Source organism: Schistocerca gregaria, chromosome 2 (assembly GCF_023897955.1).
Source record: "Schistocerca gregaria isolate iqSchGreg1 chromosome 2, iqSchGreg1.2, whole genome shotgun sequence".
Lineage (NCBI taxonomy): Eukaryota > Metazoa > Arthropoda > Insecta > Orthoptera > Acrididae > Schistocerca > Schistocerca gregaria.
Window position 1 is genome coordinate 162811967 of NC_064921.1, and position 21401 is coordinate 162833367.

General features: G+C 39.6%; 1 protein-coding gene across 2 annotated transcripts in view; it reads left to right on the plus strand.

Moving 5' to 3' along the window:
- LOC126336587 (disks large 1 tumor suppressor protein) overlaps nucleotides 1–21401 on the plus strand; it is a 4198467-nt gene that overhangs the window by 4166013 nt on the left and 11053 nt on the right. For both annotated transcript variants that reach the window (XM_050000444.1, XM_050000445.1), the window contains 7 exons: nucleotides 832–1045; nucleotides 10001–10155; nucleotides 11450–11705; nucleotides 14985–15087; nucleotides 16762–16806; nucleotides 17312–17353; nucleotides 17585–17734. In XM_050000444.1, coding sequence (XP_049856401.1) covers nucleotides 832–1045; nucleotides 10001–10155; nucleotides 11450–11705; nucleotides 14985–15087; nucleotides 16762–16806; nucleotides 17312–17353; nucleotides 17585–17734 — 965 coding nt within the window. The remainder of the gene's footprint in view (nucleotides 1–831; nucleotides 1046–10000; nucleotides 10156–11449; nucleotides 11706–14984; nucleotides 15088–16761; nucleotides 16807–17311; nucleotides 17354–17584; nucleotides 17735–21401) is intronic.

The window sequence follows — 21401 nt, forward strand, 5'->3', positions numbered from 1 at the left end:
TGCTTGTCGGTGATGGACTGTTTCATCATTAGTATTATGCTATTATATCAAATGTGTGTGAATTCCTAAGGGACCAAACTGCTGAGGTGATCGGTCCCTAGACTTACACACTACTTAAACTAACGTATGCTAAGAACACCACACCGCTTTGTGCGAAACGTGTTCCCCGGAATACAATGTGGGAAACGCTGCTGTATAGAAATCTTTCAATTGTGGCGCCTCTGGTACTGCTCTCACTTTGGCGCCACAAGCATCGGCTTGTGTCACTTGCCTTAAATCGACCTGCATCTACTGCTCCCATTTTATGTCCTTCGACTCTTATAACTGTACCGAGCGAGGTGGCGCAGTGGTTAGACACTGGACTCGCATTCGAGAGGACGACGGTTCAATCCCGCGTCCGGCCATCCTGATTTAGGTTTTCCGTGATTTCCCTAAATCACTCCCGGCAAATGCTGGGATGGTTCATTTGAAAGGGCACGGCCGACTTCCTTCCCCTTCTTGGCCTAATCCAATAGACCGATGACCACGCTGTCTGGTCTCTTTCCCCAAACAACCCAACCAACCTCTTATAACTGTAGCCTGGTTTCTGTACAAATTGTAGTTAACCTTCCGCTCCCTGCTCCTTACCCAATTAGAAGGAGTGTATTCTGATCTGTCAAAAACTTTCTCAAAATCTACAAATGCTGTGAACGTGATGTTACTTTCTACGGCCTATCATGTAAGATTAATCTCAGGCTCAGGACTGTATCTTTCCCCGGGCATGTTAGACACAGCGCTGTTTACTGGCTGGACTGTAAAACTGAGAGATGGTGTTTTTGTGTGTGTCTGCAGGGAAGTGCGCACGGTGGTGCTGAACAAAGGCGCGAGTGGCCTGGGCTTCAACATCGTCGGCGGCGAGGACGGCGAGGGAATCTTCGTGTCGTTCATCCTGGCCGGCGGCCCGGCCGACCTCAGCGGCGAGCTTCGGCGCGGGGACCAGATCCTCAGCGTCAACGGCGTCAACCTGCGCAATGCCACGCACGAGGAGGCCGCGCAGGCCCTCAAGGTGAGCCTCAACCGCTGGACGCGCTGGCTTCGACGCATAAAGAGGGAGCATTCTCCGTAGAAGACTCTTGGAGCATAAGAACATTCTCCGGAGGCAGTTGTCGATTTCGTACGAAAAAAGCCTTCTAACCATATTTCCTGACGAGCGAATTCCTTCTCACTACTTAACCTCCTCCTCGAGAAAGTTGTCTGTCTGTGTTTGTACCACGTCCGGGACAAGAAACATGCGTAATCTTAAATTTCATTCCACTCACTTAGACAAATTATTCAACGCATAAACATGGAACTATCCTCATTGTGTCCCCGAAGAGTTCGACTGTGTTTCGATTTTAGTTTTACGTTCCCTAACGAATTACTAAGACGATTACAGACAGTTTACAGAAATTAATTTTCTGACGATGTTATCGAATTTATGACGTTCAGGAAACTTTTTTATTCCAAGGAAATCTTAGGGGGGTGGGGGGAGTAGGAGGCGTTTATAAAATTGAGCAAAATGCCGATTTTCCAGTTTATTTTTATTTATTAATGGAGCTCGTGGACAATGAAGTCCTAAAGTTTCGAAGACGAAATCGCGTCCCAAGTGCCTGAAAAATAGTTAAATGTATGGCGTGACCTTCCTGCCAGGCCCACATCTTGACGCAACACTTCATTACTATCTCAGTAAACAACAATTTTGTGGATTACATTTACGAGGAGAGGGTTCCAGATTGTATGCTAGATGTTTTCAAGCCCAGTTACAGGTTTCTGGCGGATCCTGAACTTACTTTTTTGTATGTTCATGACAAAACCCAGAATCCAAATGAGTCTCTAAATTCACTCATATGGAAACGATGCCTTAAAACCACATTTTCATCTGCTACAGTTGTCATAATTGCAGTTTTTGTATTGAATGATGGGAACAGATATTGGAGAGAATGGGCTTTAAGGTAGGAAGTTTCGCTCAAGACATCTTGAGAAAAATAATTTACAACGTCTCTCTGCCAGTGAAAAGTCAGTTGAAGACGTGGTAAAGGAAAGAAGGCAGAAAACTAGGAACCATAAGAGAAGCAATGAAGGGAGAGAGGAACCTGAGTACAAATCTGTGACCTTCGGAGGATGAGACATAAGAAAAAAACGTTAGGTTGAACATAAATATTGCATTTCTTGAAAATTAGGTTTCCTTTCATAAAATTTTTATACCTTTCCATGAGAATCTATGAAGGTTACAGTCCTGAAATCTTGCACACTTAGTTCTATAAACCCAATAAACGTTAACTCAAGAGTAAATTTTGAACTTCTAGTGTAAGCTGGAGATATGGGGCAAAGTGCTTGGAAGTTTGCATGAATTTTATATTATACTTACAAAATTATAATTAAAAAATCATTAAAATTCTCCTATTTGATAGTAGCTTACTAATGGCAAAGTGATTAAGTAGAGAAAATTTTGCACAAACCTCTTGAACAGTTTCTGAGAATACGGTATATTTATTTTTTGAGAATAAAATTTTTAAATTGCATAAAAAAGGCACAAGTATGTAAGCCAAGGACCTTAACACTAAATGTGTTAATTTCATGTTAAGTGTGGTACCAAATTTTATTGTTGCATCTTAAAAATTCTGGATTTGAATCGTCTTTTAAATAGCGTTCGATTTTAATCACCATCACCCCTTAAAACTAAATCACATTTTCATTTATTCAAACTGAAACCATATCAGAGGTTTCTAGCACCAGATAATTTTGGTTGAATGTGACTCACAATGGTCCAACCATGCGTCAAGTACTCAAGTTGTCACCCGTGTGCATTCGTTACGAGCAACAGTTCACTAGGTTTGAAAGTAACCAGTAACTAATTTCTGCTCCCCCTCCTTGTTTCTAACAAAAGAGGATTTGTGCTGTTAGAAGACAAACCTTAAATCAATGAAACAATACTGGAAGAACGAGCAAAAGCAATACAGAAAACAGAGCCTCAGTGTTGCAGCAGCACTTATTTTGTGTGACACAGCCACAATCTTTTAGATGAACTTCATTTGGAATTAGCTACTCATGAGGCCTTTTTATTAAAATTTCAAAACTTTTGTCAACATAATTTTGGTGTGTAGCTACTTACGGAAGTAAACTATGCACTCCAAACATACAGCTGAATTCATCTGTGGTGGTACAGCATCTCTCATGACTGGTACGTGCATGCAAATGAAGGACCCCCACTGAATGTGGAAACTGTTTCCTTGATTGCCACTTAACTTTTATTGTTTCCAGTTCTCCTAAGTTTCTGGGATATTCGGATCCACAAAAATGTCAATGGCACATTTGTTTGGTGTACATGTAAATCTTCTCCTACACCAGTGTTACAACCTGGGTCTGCTAAATAGCACAAAAACATTTCGTTTTTTGCTTTGTTTGAAAGGTCATGCCCCTGTTCTTTCATGATTTTTGGGGAGGATGTGGTTCACCAGTCAAATAACATTTTTGTTCCTAAACCTGTATAAACTTCCACAGTTTCTCTCTTCAGTATTCCTTTGGGCTACTTAAATCTTCTTTTGCCTTCCAAGCAACATAAATTCTGCTGTTTTAGTAAAAAACTTCAGTAAAACTTAACCTCAACGGAACTTACTGAGCTTGACGTGTGCGGCAGGGCTCATTCTAAAAGTGGAGAATGTTCTACACTTATGAGAAACTTCTCTAGTAGGTTGCCCGTTTTATTCATATGAAACTGGAGAATATTCTTCGCATTGAGCAACTTCTCCTATCCTTTAATCCAAGGTGAGAACAATCTCAGGTGTAGTTTATTCTCTCTCTCTCTCTCTCTCTCTGTCTCTCTCTCTCTCTCTCTCTCACACACACACACACACACACACACACACACACACACACACTATTCTTGTGAACCTGAAATTTTTTTCTGAAATCATGGGAATAAAGTACATAGTGATTTTATTCATATAGCCCGAAATCCTAACACAAAAGCTTTCAAACAATAGATCTGAGGTCTTCCCTGCAAAGAACAGCTGCCAGCATGACTAATGTAAAAGTAGAAACTCTTGGTGCAGCAAAGCAACGTAAGTCACTTAATAAGGGCCCATCACCTGGGCCAGACTGTATAGCAGTTAGCTTCCTTTTGTAGTATATGAATGAAACTGCCCCATTTTTAGCAATCGTATACAACCACTCACTTGACAAGAGATCAGAGTCTGAATATTGGAAAGTTGAACAGGTCACACTAATAGATGAGAAAGCAAATAGAAGTCAGAAGAAATATTCTAAATTATAGACTTAAATCATTAACATTGATTTACAGTAGGAACTTGGAACATACAACAATGTTCCAATATTTTTCCCATGCCTGTTTAGGCAAATACTGAGCGTTTCAGAATATAGGATGCACAAACAATTAAAATGCGATTACATACAATAAAATTTACACATTTCACAGATCGGTGGTGCATGAGACTTTCTTACCTTCAGCTAGCTTAAACTGTAGCAACAGGAATGCCAAGTGGCTGCAAAATTAAATAAAATAAATTAGCTGAAACTTGAGTTCAGTGGATCCCGCACTTTATGGGAACAACATTGAGGTGATGACTGAGTTCCAGCATTATGAAAGATCTCAAAGAAAACAGTTTATTCACACACAACCAGTACAGATTAGGGAAACATCATTCTTGTGAAACACAACTGGTTCTTTATCCAAATGAAGTCCTGAGTTCTGTCGACAGGGCAGGTGAAGTTAATTCCAAATTTTTAGCTTACCAAAAGGCTTTTCACAATGTTTCTCTTAAGCACTTCTAATCAATTTGCATTCCTATGGAGTGTGCAAACAATCCTGTTGGAAGAAAATCAGCTTGGTTAAAAATACTGCTTCACTTCAAAATTTCTTGTATTATCACGACAAGTTTTGGGCTCTCATAAGCCCATCCTCAGGTGTTGCAACTGTGCTGTGGCCCCCGAGCACCGCGGTGGATGTGTACTAGGTGCAGGGCTCCCTGTTCTGCACTCATTCATACGTAGCACACTGCACCTAGAACACATCCACTGCGGTGCTCGGGTTCCTATATCCAAACCCGGGAAGATAGATACCTTCCTTCTAGTTACCGCCCCATTTCTCTTACAAGATGTGACTGTAAGGTGATGGAGCGCATGGTTAACGCTCAGTTAGTTTGGATTCTTGAATCTCGGCGGCTACTTACCAATATTCAATGCGGCTTTCGTCACTGCCGCTCCGCTGTTGACCATCTTGTGACCTTGTCAACATTCATCATGACCAACTTTTTGCGAAAACGCCAAACGGTAGCAGTGTTCTTCAATTTGCAGAAGGCTTATGATACCTGTTGGAGAGGAGGTATCCTTTGCATTATGCACAAGTGGGGTCTCCGCGGTCGCCTGCCCCTTTTTATTGATTCCTTTTTAACAGATCGAAAGTTTAGGGTACGTGTGGGTTCCGTACTGTCCGACGTTTTCCTCCAGGAGAACGGAGTGCCTCAGGGCTCAGTCTTGAGCGTAGCCCTTTTTGCCATAGCAATCAATCCAATTATGGATTGCATTCCACCGAATGTCTCAGGCTCTGTTATTGTCGATGACTTTGCGATCTACTGCAGTGGCCAGAGAACATGCCTCCTGGAGCGCTGCCTTCAGCGTTGTCTTGACAGCCTGTACTCATGGAGTGTGGCTAATGGCTTCCGGTTCTCTGAAGAGAAGACGGTTTGCGTCAAATTTTGGCGATATAAAGCGTTCCTTCCGCCATTCTTACATCTCGGTCCCGTTGTTCTCCCATTCGTGGAAATAACTAAGTTTATATGGCTCACACTGGACAGGAAACTTTGTTGGTCTCCGCACGTCTCTTATTTGGCTGCCCATTGTACACCTCCCTTAATGTCCTCAGAGTTCTTAGTGGTTCATCTTGGGGAGCGGATCGCACTGTCCTGCTTCGCTTGTATCGGTCCATAGTCTGATCAAAGTTGGATTATGGGAGCCTCGTCTACTCGTCTGCTTGGCCATTCCTCTTACGCTGTCTCAACTCCATCCACCATCAGGGGTTACGTCTTGCGACTGGAGCATTCTACACTAGTCCCGTCGAGAGTCTTTCTGCTGAAGCTGCCGAATTACCATTGACCTACCGGCGCGACGTACTGCGTTGTCGGTATGCCTGCCAGCTGTTGTCAATGCCCGACCACCCCTCTTATCAGTCCTTCTATGCCAATTCTCTCGACTGTCAGTATGGGTTGTACGTGTCTGCCCTGCTGCCCCCTGAAGTCCGCTTTTGTCGCCTGCTTCGACAATTGGATTTTGCCCTACCTACCACCTTCAGAGAGGGTGAGAGCCCGACACCACATTGGCTCCAGGCTCCGGTTCATATTCATCTCGACCTCAGCTCGCTCCCGGAGGAGGTTACTCTGGCTGCAGTGTATTGCTCACAGTTTGTCGAACTTCGTGCGCAACTTGTCAGTCACACCTTTATTTACACTGATGGCTCCAAAACTGACGATGGTGTCGGCTGTGCCTTTGTCCTCGGGGCCGTCACCTTTAAATACCGGCTCCTTGACCAGTGTTCCAGCTTTAAGGCCGAGCTTTTTGCTCTCCATCAGGCCATTCATTATGCCCGCCGCCACCGCCATTCATTGTATGTACTCTGCTCTGATTCACTCAGTGCTCTTCAGAGCCTTGGAGCTCCATATCCGGTCCATCCCTTGGTGCAACGGATCCAGCAGTTCCTCCTTTCTTTTGCTGATGATGGCTCTCCTGTCAGCTGTCTGTGGGTTCCCAGCCATGTAGGAGTGCCTGGGAATGAGGCTGCTGATGCTGCAGCCAAGGCTGCAGTCCTCCTGCCTCGGCCAGCCTCCCATTGTGTCCCGTCATCTGACATTAGTGGGGTTGTTTGTAAGAGGCTTGTGTCATTGTGGTGGGGTACTTGGTCATCACTTCAAGGAAACAAGCTCCGGGTCGTAAAACCATACCCAACTGCTTGGACAACCTCCTCCCGACCATCTCGGCGAGAGGAGGTCCTTCTGACCAGGTTGCGGATTGGGCATTGCTGGTTTAGCCACCGCTACCTGCTCTCCGGTGACCCAGCCCCGCAGTGCCCTTGTGGTCATGCATTGACAGTGCGCCATGTTTTATTGTTGTGTCCCCGTTTTAGTCAATCTCATGTTGTCCTGTCTCTGCCATCTACTGTACAGGATATTTTAGCTGATGACACTCGATCATCTTTGTAAGAACTTTGTTGTGTCCCCCCCCCCCCAAGTTTTACTAGATTCTATGTGCTCCTATAATTGTGACTGGGCGCTAATGACCTCAGTAGTTGAGCGCCCTTAAACAAAACAAAAACAAAAACTGTGGTGCTCGGGGCCCACGGCACAGTTGCGGCACCTGTGGATGTGCTTATGAGAGCCCAAAACCGGTTGTGTTTATAAAAGAAATGTACAACTGAAGCTGTATTTTCAACTTCCAGTCTATGGAGTGTGGTCATAGATATACAACTGGATTCATGACTTTTTGTGAGAAAGTTCACAGTTCATAGTAATAGACAAGAACTTCTAGTGGAACCGAAGTAATATCTGGCATTCCCCAAGGAAGTGTTGTAGTCTTCTGCTGTTCCGTAAACTATATAAACAATTTAGAAGACAGAGAATGCAGTTCTGTTTTGTCTAGAAAGTCATCAGAAGATCAAAACAAATTACCAAATAGTTTACATAAGATATCTGCCCGTTTTGGAAAGTGGCAATTCACCCTAAACAGCAAAAAGTGTGAAGTTCTCAACCTGAGTATATATTGAAAAGATTCTATTAAATTTGTTAGCATGATAAGTAGACAACATTTCAAGATTACCCAGTCAACTAAGTTTGTAAGTATTGCAGTTACAGAGAACTTAAATTGGAATCGTAACAAACAAAATGGGCGGAGATGAACCAAAGATAGTTGTGTAGTGCCAGAACATGTGGAAGATGGAGCATATCTCATAAAGTGACTGGCTACACTAAGTTTGTCCGACCTCGTCTGGAGTACTGCTGGTAGAGAGGTTTGGCAGAGGATATGGAAAAAATCCAAAGAAAGGATGCTCGTTTTATATTTTTGCAACATATAAGGGAGATTGTCACAAGTATGATAAAGAGTTAAAGCAAAGGCATTTTTCGTCATGTAATCATTTCACAAAGTTTCACTCACAAAATCTCTGTTCCAAATGCCAAAATATTTCATTGGCTCCTCCCTACATTGTAATTAAATAAATAAGGTCAGAGTTCACATAGAAAGATGGAGGTCTTAATTTTTGCCACATGCTATTTGAGATTGAGATGGTTAAGAAATAGTCTGAAGCTGGTTTAGCAAACCCTTTGTCATTCACTTAAGTCTGAACTGCAGACAAGCCATGTGGATTTAGTTGAAAGATGCAATGGACCTGCACTTAATCGGGAGCTTCATTTCAAATAGAATCAAGTATAAGGGGCAGTTAAATGAAAATGAGAGAGATGGGAAGAAATAAGTAAACTGTTCATTATTTCAAAAGTAATCTGTTAATACATTTATCCCACTTTGAGACAATATAGCCAGGGCCCTCATGGAAACCTTGGGGCTGCATATGGAAACATGATTGTACCCAGGTATGCCACTCTTCGTTCGAAAGCAATTGACGGCCACGAGTGTCTTTCTTCAGTGCTCCAAAAGTATGGAAATCACATGGGAAGAGATTGAGACAGTAAGGAGGATGTGTAAAGGCTTTCCAGTGAAATGTCTGCAACGTAGTTGAAACAACCATGGCAATGTGGCTGGGCTCCTGTCACACAGTGTGATAAATATATTATTTATGGAGATTACTTTTGAAATAATAAACAGTTTCCAGAATGAAATTTTCACCTTGCAGTTTCAATAAATAGCTTACTTACTTTTTTCTGCATCTGTCTAATTTTCATTTGACTGCTGCTTATAACTCTCCGTTACACCCTCTCATCCAATAACTTCTGTTGGTACAAACACCAACCCAGTTTGTCCATTCCAAGTTATCAATGGTTGCAGAAGGCATCTGAAACAGGAATATTTTTCTGACGACTCGGGAACACTGCTGTGGCCACCAGGTGGTCTGTGGCACACAGCTTGGCAGCCATAGTGTTGGACCATCAGTAGGCCGTCTAAGACCTGTCTAGTGCAGATACTAAGCAGCATTTGCATCCTTGTATTTCATGCAAAGCAATTGCTGACATGTGTCTTACAGCATTCATTAATCTTGTAAGATAACAATAATTAAAATTACATGGCTTGCCATCTTTATGCAAAAAGCCTGCCAGCGAGAATAAATCAATAGTTACCAGTAAGTAGTTGTGTTTTGTCAAAATTATGTCTTGAACTGTGGTTTCTGAATATAATTGTTATGACATCCCATTTGCGAACGGAAAACTGTTGACAATCCAAGTCTCGGAGGTCTTCACAACCTTTATCAGTTAAATGGGAGAAATTTGCAGAAGACTATTTAAAATTCTTAGAAGGAACAGTACTTCACAGTACACTGGAGCATTACACTCCCATTTTTTGTTGTCTCTCATTTCATTTACAGATGGACTACACTTATGCAAAAGTCTCGAAACTCTTCCATTCTTGTTTCCCACTGCTATTTACATGTGAATGTACAATGTCATATCACTTCATAGTATTACAAATGTTGAGATACACACAAGAAGTTTACTGCTATCAAAATGCTTCAATGTTGCTGTGGATAATGATAAAAAACAAGTGTCTGTCATGTGTCAACCGCGTCATAGTTCCTCTGTCAAGAAGGAACTCACAGCGTTGGACACCATGATGACTGTGGTAGTGGTTTCAATGGAAAATAGTGCTCATGACTGCATAGTCTCACCTTATTCAGATATTCATCTAAAACTCTTCCATCATTGCTTGCATATAGCTATTTCTGAAAGCAGTAGTTTGATTGGTAGTTACTTGTGTATAGTTATATAAATATTTCTTTTATTAAATTATTTTTATTACATTGTTGCAGGGTGCTGGCCAGACAGTGACTATTGTGGCACAGTATCGACCTGAAGAGTACAATCGATTCGAAGCTCGGATCCATGACCTCAAACATCAGATGTCCCAGCAGATTATGTCTGGCACACTCATGAGGACATCACAGAAACGGTCGTTGTATGTTCGGTAAGTAACAGCTGGTTTACATTGCAATACTTTTCTTCTTGTGTTCACTAGGAGCCAGGATTCTCAATAAAATCCTTTAGGTAATCAATTATTGTTGGCATCAGCAGTTTGTATGTAGAACGTAAACTCCATTTCTTACACAGTCAAGGGAGCAAAAGTTATCTATAATTTTTATAGAAACTAATCCGGTGTTAAGATTTGAAGGAAATAAATGCAAGGCACTGTTTGAAAAGGGAGAGATGCACATTTATAGCTCTTCCCCCATGTCATTCACTTGGTACAGCGAGCAAGCAATGAAGGCAACCAAAGAAAAATTAGGAAAAGGAATTAAAGCTGGTGCAAAAGAAATAAAAATTTGAGTTTTTCTAGTGACAATGTAACTATCTATGATGCCAAAGGACTTTGAACGTAAGTTGAATAGAATGAGTTGTGTCTTGAAAAGAGACAAGATGTACATAAATAAAAGTAAAAGAAGGGTAATGGAGTGTTACTAACTTAAGTCAGGTAATACTAAAGGAATTAGAATTAGTTGACAAATTTTGGTATTGCTGTTGCAAAATAACTTACAGCAGCTGAAGCAAAGAGGACATAAAATGTAGACTGGCAGTAGGAAGTTAATCTTTCCTGAAAGAAAAAAGAAGTATATTAGCATCAAATATGAATTTAAATGTTACAAAGCCTTCCTTTTAAGAATTTGTTTTAAGTATAGCATTATAAGTAAGTGGAATGTTGCAGATAATATAGACAATATGAGAATAAAAGCTTTGGAAATGTGATGTTACAAGAAATGTTGAATGTTAGATGGATAGATGGAGCAGCTGGTAAATCGAACTGGGGGAGAAATATCTTTTTGGCACAACTTTACTAAAAAAGAAAAAGGACACGTTGTGAAGCATAATGGAATGGTTCATTTGGTAAAGGAGAGAAGTGTGGAGAGCAAAAATTCTTGGAGAAAACAAGGCTACACTACAGTAAGCAGGTTCAAATGGATATAGATTGCAAATGTCAGACAGATATGAAAATATTTGTGCAAGAGAGCCTCAAAGAGTTGCTTCAAATGAGCCTTAGAATTCGTGAGGATAATACGAACAATTACTGTTGCCATTTGTGTATTATAAATTTAGAAATTTGTATGTAGAGTGTCAATACTCTACATTATATGGTCACGATTTCTTTCTTTAAACGTAATAGTGTACTTTTAAATCTTCTGGCAGTGTTCAATGATGATTAAAAATTTTTCTTTTTGATTGCAATTTTGCTCATGCTGATGTAACTCTGACATTATTGTACACAGGGCACTGTTCGATTACGACCCCAACAAAGATGATGGCCTGCCCAGTAGGGGCTTGCCATTCCATTATGGAGACATCCTGCACGTCACAAATGCGAGCGATGACGAGTGGTGGCAGGCACGCCGCGTTCTCCCTACAGGCGAGGAGGAGGGAATGGGTATCATTCCATCCAAAAGACGTTGGGAACGCAAGCAACGAGCCAGAGATCGTACTGTCAAGTTCCAGGGACATGTTCCAGGGGGCCCAGGCTCTGACAAGGTTTGTTAATTTTGGATATCTTCTGCAGGAAATAACTAATGAGTAATTTACTGTTTGGAAGGTGAGGGTAGAACTACTTTGTAAAGAGGCTACATATATTTATAGAAGATTAGATAGGTGGCCCCAAATCAATCCCAGACATTTGATGTCTGGAATACTATTTGATATTGTGTTTTATTCAAGCACAGAGTATACATTAAATGTCTCATTGATGTTTCCTGTTTCATTCTCATCAAAATGGTGCAAAAATGTGTGCCTGCCATAATTGTTTCTTACATTTATTCCATGAGACATAAAATAGAAACTCAAAACATTTTTATGCAGAATGTCATTTATCTTTCAGACACCCAGAAAATATTAAGGTGATCTGATAATAAATTTTTGTCAGTGAAGATAACTGTATTTACCAATAGTGTGTGTTATTTATGCCTTTGATTTGCCAAAATTTTAAGTAACTACTTCAGTCCTCTAAAAATGTGAAAAATTCTGTTTAATTTATGAGAAGACTGCTGTTCAAGTGTAAAACTGACACACATTATGGCTAGTGGGATATTTGGAACTCGAAAATCATTCTTAACTAAAATGTATCTAGTAATGGAAATCAAACAGTGGAAGTGAGAGCTTTTTCAAAAGTTTGTTTCCTTCTCGTTTCAGCTGGCATAACCACAAATAGTATTAAGCAAGTTGTTAATTCAGCATAAAAAATTAATTTTACAGGAGATTTATTAATGTGTGTCTTCACTATTTCCATAGCCCTGGAGGCTTTCCTTCTTGACACTGTTTATGTAGCACAGTGACTGAATGAAAAATGAAGTAGGCCTTTTAACGTGCCTTACAATGATGATAAAAGAAATTATGCTAACACTGTTTTTGGGCACATTACTTGAATAACTGACCTGGTCCTCTTCTGCAGGTACTCTGAATAGCTTGCTGCCTAGAGTTCATCATAAAACACAAAAACACTACTTATAGCACCTGAAGGAGACTGGTCAGATGTTGAAATGTTGTGCACAAAAATAAACTTGTCAATGTGACTAGAAACCAGAAAACATCAGAAATCACATCTATTAATCTTCTAAGTAGGCTAGTTGTTGTGTTATTGAAACTTATTTACTTCCTTCGTGTAACTGGTGACAGTGGGATATTGGACCTAGTTTCTGATATCCTGTTTATATTTGTGCAACTAATTTGCGAAAAAAAATTTTTTTCCCTGTTAGGAATTTTAGCTTAGTACACAGAAAAAAAATGATTGGAATCTTTTCAGCTAAATGGCATACCACAGTTGCTGTGTGTGATAATTTACATGATAGTGCTATTAACATTTTGCTTTGAAAATGCAAAATGAATAGTCACATATTGTAAAGATTAAAATTGTTTTCCTGTTTAATTTTCTTGGGCCAATACTACAGCATTCAAGACAGGGGTATCAATTTTTTGCATTATTTTATAACTCTTTATTTGTATTGTTTAGTGAGCTAGCATATGAGATGGAATCCAAAATTTTTGGGACTGCTGCTGCCATCTGGAAAGTGAGTAGTAGAGCTTTGCACCACTAGTTGGTCAGAGATGCATATCTGATGAGTCAGTGTGCGGAGGGGCATGTATCTGGGAGGACGTGTTGCGTGTCCACAGTGGTTTCCGTAATACTCCGTGTTTGGTGTGTGGCGATTTTATGATGGATCCGTGAACAGAACAGCAGACCTTCGTCAGACCGCAGCTTGTAATGGGTTACCACCGGCGATGAGAGCTGGATTTACGGTTATGACCCAGAGACAAAGCAACAATCATCCCAGTGGAAGAGCCTGGGCTCTCCAAGACCCAAAAAAGCGAGACAGGTGAAGAGAAAAGTGAAGAGCATGATCATCATTTCCTTTGATACCAAAGGAATTGTGCACAAAGAATTAGTCCCACCCAACAAAACAGTGAATTCCACGTACTACTGTGACATTTCGCGACAGTTTCGTGAATACGTGTGGCGACAACGGCCTGAACTTTGTCGTCATGGGAACTGGCTATTGTGTCACAACAATGCGTCCTGTCACGTCCTAGCTCACCAGGACCTTTTTGGCAAAAAACAACATGGCGGTTGTACCCCACCCACCGAACTTGCCAGATTTGGCACCTTGCATCTTTGTGCTATTGAAGACCGTCAATTTGACACTCCATACAGGATTCAAGAAACATCACTGGCAGTTACAAACACCATCAAAGAACAGGAGTTAAAGAAAAAGTTTTACCAGTGGCAGAAGCACTGTGACCGGTGTGTACATGCGGATGGGAACTACTTTGAGGGTATGGTGACCTTCAGTCCAAAAATATGGTTTTCAACGGAAGGCAGCACCAGTCTCGAAAATTTTGGATAGCTCCTCGTACTTTGCTAATTTCCATTCTGTCATGTCATATTGACTTATATTCTGGGAGACATTACCTTGATGAAGGAGGTTTTCATTACATAAAACTGTGCCATATGAATAAAGCAGTTGTCATGCAAGTTCATGTTGTAGACGACTATTTTAAGAGTTGGGTATTTTGACTAAAGTATCATAATCATCATCTTTTACAGCTTACCACCACTGGCAGGTATGCTTGGAATACAAGCCTCTCCATCCTCCCCACTCGTCCTATCACCTCTCTGTCACTAATGTGACCCAGAATTCTCCTCCCAACTGAATGCTTTCTTCCACTTGTCTCTTGGTCTCAATCATATTACTCATTCTTCTCTTGTAGGTGTTCCTCCTGTGTGTATCGTTCTAAACCTTTCATTTGTCAGCTTTTACACTTTTATTACGCCTATCCAACTTCTCAAATCTTCAGTTGCTTGCATCTTACTTTTCCACTTTCTCTCATGAGCAAGGTTTCTGCTCTGTACACTTTGTATGTAGTGTGAACTGTACATCACTTTCTTACCTTTTGGGGGACATTCTTGTTCCACATAATGAGCCTTCCTTTCCCTTAACCCCTGATCATTTCTTTCATTTTCCTGTAGCATCAAGGTGCATGTTTTCTTTCATGAAATTTGTTGTATATAATCCATTAATGTTAAGGAGGAGTAACTTTTATGAAATTAAATATTAATTTCTGTTATGTGAATTGTTGCAGCTATATTAAAATACTAATTAGCTTAATAACCTGTTAATTCAGTTGTTTTACATTACAGTGTTACAGTGTGCAACTGACTTGTGAACCATGTAACCAGCTGATTAACCAAGGAATTTTATGTAGCTAACTCTGCAGTGAGCATATGCACTGTTACTAATTAGGGAATGTTTCATTCTGCAGCAGTCGACACTAGACAGAAAAAAGAAGAACTTCTCCTTCAGTAGAAAGTTCCCATTTATGAAGAGTAAAGATGACAAGTCAGAGGATGGTTCAGATCAAGAACGTGAGTACACTTTATTCTGGTATGAGATTTACCCCATTAGCTGCAGTAGGGGCTTCTCCCCTCTCTTTCTTCCAGAGGAATGTGACAGCATTTATAAAAAACAGTTGTAGATTTTGCATAGCTACTTTGTTTCGCAGGTAGTTAAAGGAGGTAGATACTGTTCCCGTTCTACCTGTGTTGAAGTCTTGACTAACATTTTCCAGAAAGTAAAATCTGTTTTCTGGTATTGTTTCCTGAGTGTTGTTTGTTGTATTTAAGTGCATTTTTCCCTATGTTTTTGACAATAGCATGAAGCATGAAAATAACATAAACATGTAAGATGTATTGCAAGGAAAATATGTGAGAAGGACTTGTTAAAATATGACTTTTCTCCAAAAGAAGTCATTTGGAACAAAGCACGCAGTACTACAGATTCAGTTTTAAGATTGTTGTAAATAGTTCGTGGTATATGCCAGGAGATAGATAAATAAGTTAGGAAAGGTAGGGAAACCAGTGAATTATGTGCAGAATTAGAATTGTTTTAGTGAAGAATTCTGTGCTCCATAGCTTGAAACTCTTTGCCTTTCTTCTTGCAACTGTGGAATTTGTTGTACATTGCACAACCAATTTCTTCCATTTTCATGGCTGAGAAATCTTTATATAGCATCGAAGTTTAATTTTGAAATTATCAAATATGGAAACGCTGTTCTCTGCGAACAAATATATTATACCAGGTTGGTTAATACCAGTATTACACCATTCTATACAGAAAGTTGTACATTCTGTCTTTCATTTGTTTATTTTGAATTTTCTGATACCTTCCAAAGGAAACTGACTGACAAAAAGTTGTCTTTATCACTGCAGTTCAGTGTAAAACTTCAAAGATTCGGAGCGATAGAAAAACAATGGGGTTTATTATAATCTGTGGAAGAATGTGGTGTTAATTAGTGGTATGAGTATTTTACATTGGCTCAGTACTTTTTCTTCATCAGATGCAATTATGCACATAATTTGTTCCATATCTCTGATTTTGACTACTGTTTAGTCAGACCTGAAATTTACTATTCCCAGATGTCCATTGCTCTACAGGGCATTTTCTAGCTGCACATATTTTGTTCTGAGTTTATAATCAGTTTGGGTATGATGGAAATGACAAGTACTTCTCACATTGTTGTCAGTTTCTTTCTTTTGTACATTATTTCCATATTATTATGTTTTCTACATGTACATAAATATTACAATAAATTTAAATATTTTCAAAGTACAAAGGAATTTTAAACATTCTTCAGTTTTTGTTGAAACTGAAATGGTACAGGAAAACAGTTATTATTAGTAGAGAATGTGCACACTCATTTTATCTCAAGATTACTGTCAATACATCTTACAGTTTATGAAATGTTTTGCTAGTTAGTAGAAGTCTCTTAATTGTTAGCATGGAGCTGTGGTTTTTGGGTTCTGCATTTTTCCTTTTACTTGTAAAAGTTGAACTGTGTAAGGAAAGACACATGTTTGTGCAGAACTGCTGCTACAGAGGTTAAGACTCAAGTAAGCATTTTATGTAATGGTAATGAAGTAATGTTCATTGTCTGTGGCATGTTATCTAATACTATTTATTGTATGCTGTTGCCAGTTAATGTTTGCTTCCCATTGTTTTTGTTATGAAATGATGTTTATTGTTCTCTGTCTGTGCTGTAGCTTCTCCAACCACTCCCAACAACGAGGGTGATCCTAATAACATGCGTAAGTATTCTTTCTTGTGGCGGGATGATGGTGTGCATGGTATTTGTGTTGCCTGTTTGTATGTGGAAATTTGTGTAGTTCGTTTGATCTTGTCGACAGTCACTAATTTGTTTGGTACATTTTTAAGAGATTCTGAAAATTATCTTGACAGTCTTTTGTAGCCTTATTCATAGTAAATTTCTTTTAGTGGGTCATACTTTTTGAACATATTTATAGAATTCAGCATAATCTGTTTAGATTACGTGCAAGTACTCTTGTGAAAGCAAACAACAGTAGACACAACAGTCTGACAGAAAAGTTAATCATCCATGGTACCTGTTAATAGAATAGATACATGTGATACAAACTACCATTACTTTCAATCTGAAAATCACTGATTCATCAATCAGTGGATGACACTGTAAATGAAAGGCATTTAATTACAAAGAATGTTCCTATATTTGATTTAATTGCTCTTTGTTATATTTTACAGATTACTCACTTAATTGTGTCAATTTTGTTTCAGCATTCATGCTGTGCTACACTCAAGATGACACTCACACAGAAGGTATTAGTCACTGTTTACTAAGTAGTTAAAACTGATGTAACCTCCTCTGTTGTTGAAAACCTTGATCCATGGCAGCCTTGCTTGTCTTCCCTGTGGACCATTTCTTGCATGCTTATCCTTGGCTTTGGAGCTAGTGTTGCTTAATATATTACATCAATTGATTGAAAGATTTAATTAGTTGTTGTTTGGGGTATGTTTAAAGTTTTGTAATGACATTTGATTCTGTTACAGGAGGAGAAGAATCTGTGCTGTCGTACGAGCCAGTACAACAGCTTCAGATACAGTACACGAGGCCTGTTATTATACTTGGTCCACTGAAAGACAGAGTGAACGATGATCTGATTTCAGAATTCCCTGATAAGTTTGGCAGCTGTGTGCCTCGTAAGTACTGAAGATGTAGCACTTCTTACTGTTTGATATTGTTAATGAAGGAAAGAAAATTAGGTTTTAACATCTCATTCACATCGGGGTCATTAGCACAAAATATCTCAAACAAATACATTAAAATATTTACTTACTGGTTATAATATCTATAAAGTAAAATCAGTCATAACTTCTATCTTTGGTGAAATATGCATCTAAATTTTTGTTTGTTTGTGAATGACTAAGTGTATATATTTAAAAGATTGTCATGCTGTGTACCTGAAAACAAAGCTTTTATGGTTTGAAACTGAGTGATAAAAAAGTGGTGATTGGTGACCTTTTGACTAGAATGTCCACTTTTGCAAAAACTTCAGTGGCACTTTTTTTAATGGCTTTTGCTTTTTTCTCATTTGGCTGTATTGCAACTGTCAGCAAATGATTATTCCTGTTGAGGAGCAGCTGCATTTTTCCAACCAGTGAACAGAGAGCTTCTCTGACGGAAGGTGTTTCTCGGCATTATTTTTCTTGTCCCTCCAACTCAATAATTACAAAACCAACAGAATACTGGTTTTGACCTTTGGTTGGCATTCATAATTGTGTGACTCATACTTGACAACACTGCAAGTACTTTGTGTAGAAGTTTAAGTATAAACAGAAATGACTATTCATTGAGGGGACCTTCAGCGTGGTTCAATTATATTAACAGGTTGTTTTGTCTGATTGTGAAGTGCAAAGTGCAGACATTGTGAACTGGCAATCAGCCATGAGCAAGCATAAACAAACCGCCAGACAGGAGAGCAGGGAAACCATTCCTGCCACCCTGTTGCAGGGCAGCAAGCCTGCACCTGTGTTTTTCTTTTTAGTGAAAGTGGATCTTGCTCTCGGTTATTCAGATTGCCAATCCCTTCTGGTGCTGCGAAGTTTGTAACCAAACTCAGAGGTGGACCAAGATAAGTCTTGTCACTCATTTCAAAATAGGAAGAGACAACAATGCACAGTACAAAGCATTCAATAATGGCTACAACGCAATTTGCTTGCTGAGATTTGTAGTGCCCTACTGCTATTAGTATTTGATGAAACCAAGGAACCACAGTCCTAAACACCCACCACCTAAAACTGCCATGTTAAAGTGTTCACATTGTACCAACTTTTGAAATTATGCTTGCAGACAAACATAAACATTTCTTTGCCTCTGTATGTGCAGTAATGCTTCTAATCTTATCTTCATGATTCCTATGTTAGCAATATTTAAAGCTGATTCTTGAAACTTTGTTAATAGACTTTCTCGGGATAGTTGCATCTGTCTTCAAGTCTGGCAGTTTACTTTGTCCAATATCTCTGTGACACTCTCCCATGGATTAAAGAAATATATCCCTATTAGTCCTATCTGATCGATTCCTACAGTGACTTATTAATGTTATAGTCATGGGATACTACACGTTTTTTCATTTTGTGAAGTGCAAAATTTTAAGTTTCTGAACATTCAAAGAAAGTTGCCAATCTCTGCATTATGTTGGAGTCTTACCAAGATCTGACTAAATCTATATGCATCTTCTCTGAGATAGTACTTCATTATAGATAACTGCATCATCTGTGAAAAGCCCGATTTTACTATTGTCTGCGAGGTCATTAATATACAACATGAACAGCAAGGATCCTACCACACTTCCCCAGGGGCACACCCAAAGTTAGTTTTACATCTGATGATGACTCTTCATCCAAGATAACATGCTGTGTCCTCCATACCAAAACATCCTCAATCCAGTCACAAATTTCACTCGATATCCCATATTATCGTACTTTTGACAGTGATGCTGGTTGTCATTGAGGAGGTCATACTGCTAGAGACACCTCATTATGTCCCTTCTTGTAGACAGGTGTAACCTGTGCCTTTTTCCAAGAACTGGGCACAATTTTTTGTTCAAGGAATCTACAATAGATTATAGTTAGAAGAGGGGCTAACTCAGCCACATATTCAGTATAGAATCTGACAGGGATTCCATCAGGGTCTGGAGCTTTGTTCAGTTTTAACAATTTATCTGTTTCTCGACACCACTGACACTAATACATATTTCATTCATCTTTCAGCTGTATGAGGATTAAATTGAAGCAATTCTCGTGGGTTTTCCTTTGTAAAGGAGCATTTGAAAATGGATTATGCTTTTCAGCTTTTGCTTTCTACCTTCGATTTCACTTCCTGTTTAGTTTGCTAGGGACTGGACACTAACAGTCTTTACATATGACCAGAATTTCTTTGGATTTTGTGAAATGTCAATTGACAATATTCTGCTACAGTAGTCACTGAAGTCATAACGCATTGCTCTCTTGACAACTGAATGCGATTCACTCAGAATCTCTTTATCTTCAGCCCTATGCTTTGTTTTACACCTGTACACAGTAATCTCTCTTTCTTTAGAAGGTTCTTTCCAGTGACTGTGTATCATGCAGGTTCCCTCCCATTATGAACTGTTCTACTGAGTACATATCTAACCAGTGCATGATCAACTATTCTTTTAAGCTTGAGCCATAGTTCCTCTACATGCTCCTGCCCTGTGCTGAAAGTTTAAAGTTTCTCATTGACGTATGATCTTACTGATTTTTTATTTGGTTACTGAACGTATATATTTTTCTGCTTGTTTTAGCTGCTCTCTGTACTTTAATAATTTTTGCTGCCACAACCATGTCATGGTCACTGATACCAGTTTCAATGTGGACATACTAAAAGATGTCAGGTCTATTTGTTGCCATGTCATCAGTGGGGTTCCTAACTATCTGTTCTAGGTAGCTTTCAGAGAAGGCATTTAGTAAAGTTTCACAGGATATCTTATCACACCCACCGCTAACAAAACTGTAATTTTCCCAGTTAATTGTTGGATGACTAAAGTCTCCACCGATGATTACAGTATGATGGGGAACTTGCAGACAAGTAAACTGAGGTTTTCTCTAAAGTTTTTGGCCATGTCAGGAGATTAGTTTGATGAGCAATAGAAGGATCCAATTATCATTTTATACCCATTCCTGATACTGACAATACCTCATCTCCATTTCCCATTTTCCTGTCCTTTCAATATATACGTAAATTTTCCCCAAAAATCTCGCTGTTTTTAGTAAGCACTTCAACCTCTGGCACTTTGTTATGAATGCTTCGGCAATTTACTTCTAGGGTTTTAATACTCACACCAGTGGTAGGCATTTCCTTCACTCTTACACCGATAATCTTGGGTTTCCTACAGCTATCATTATTTTGGTTGGATGTAGAGTCATCTAGTCTAAAATACCCTTGTGCAGCTTCTGATGTGTGCTGCTAACCTGACATATTAAGGGGGACCCTAAGTTGTCAACCCTATGACCCAAGTCCAGGAAGTTGCAGTCTATAGCTTGTCACAGAACCTTCAAAGCCTCTGCTTCAGTCCGTTCGCTTGACACAGAACCAAAGGTTGACAATCATTTCTGAGGACAATGCTGCAATTTGTGAGCTTCGTTGAAACTCCACACGCAAGGCTGGTCTTCTCAACCCTCTCCACCAGTTGCTGGAATGACCTCGGAGCACAAACAGGCATAGTTTTTTTTCCAATATGCACCACAATCAGCAGCTGGTTGCACTCTGTTCCCTCAATGACTCCCAAATAGCCTCTTGAACTTGCTGAAGGAGGCCCCCAGGCATACACACTGAGTCCACCTGGCA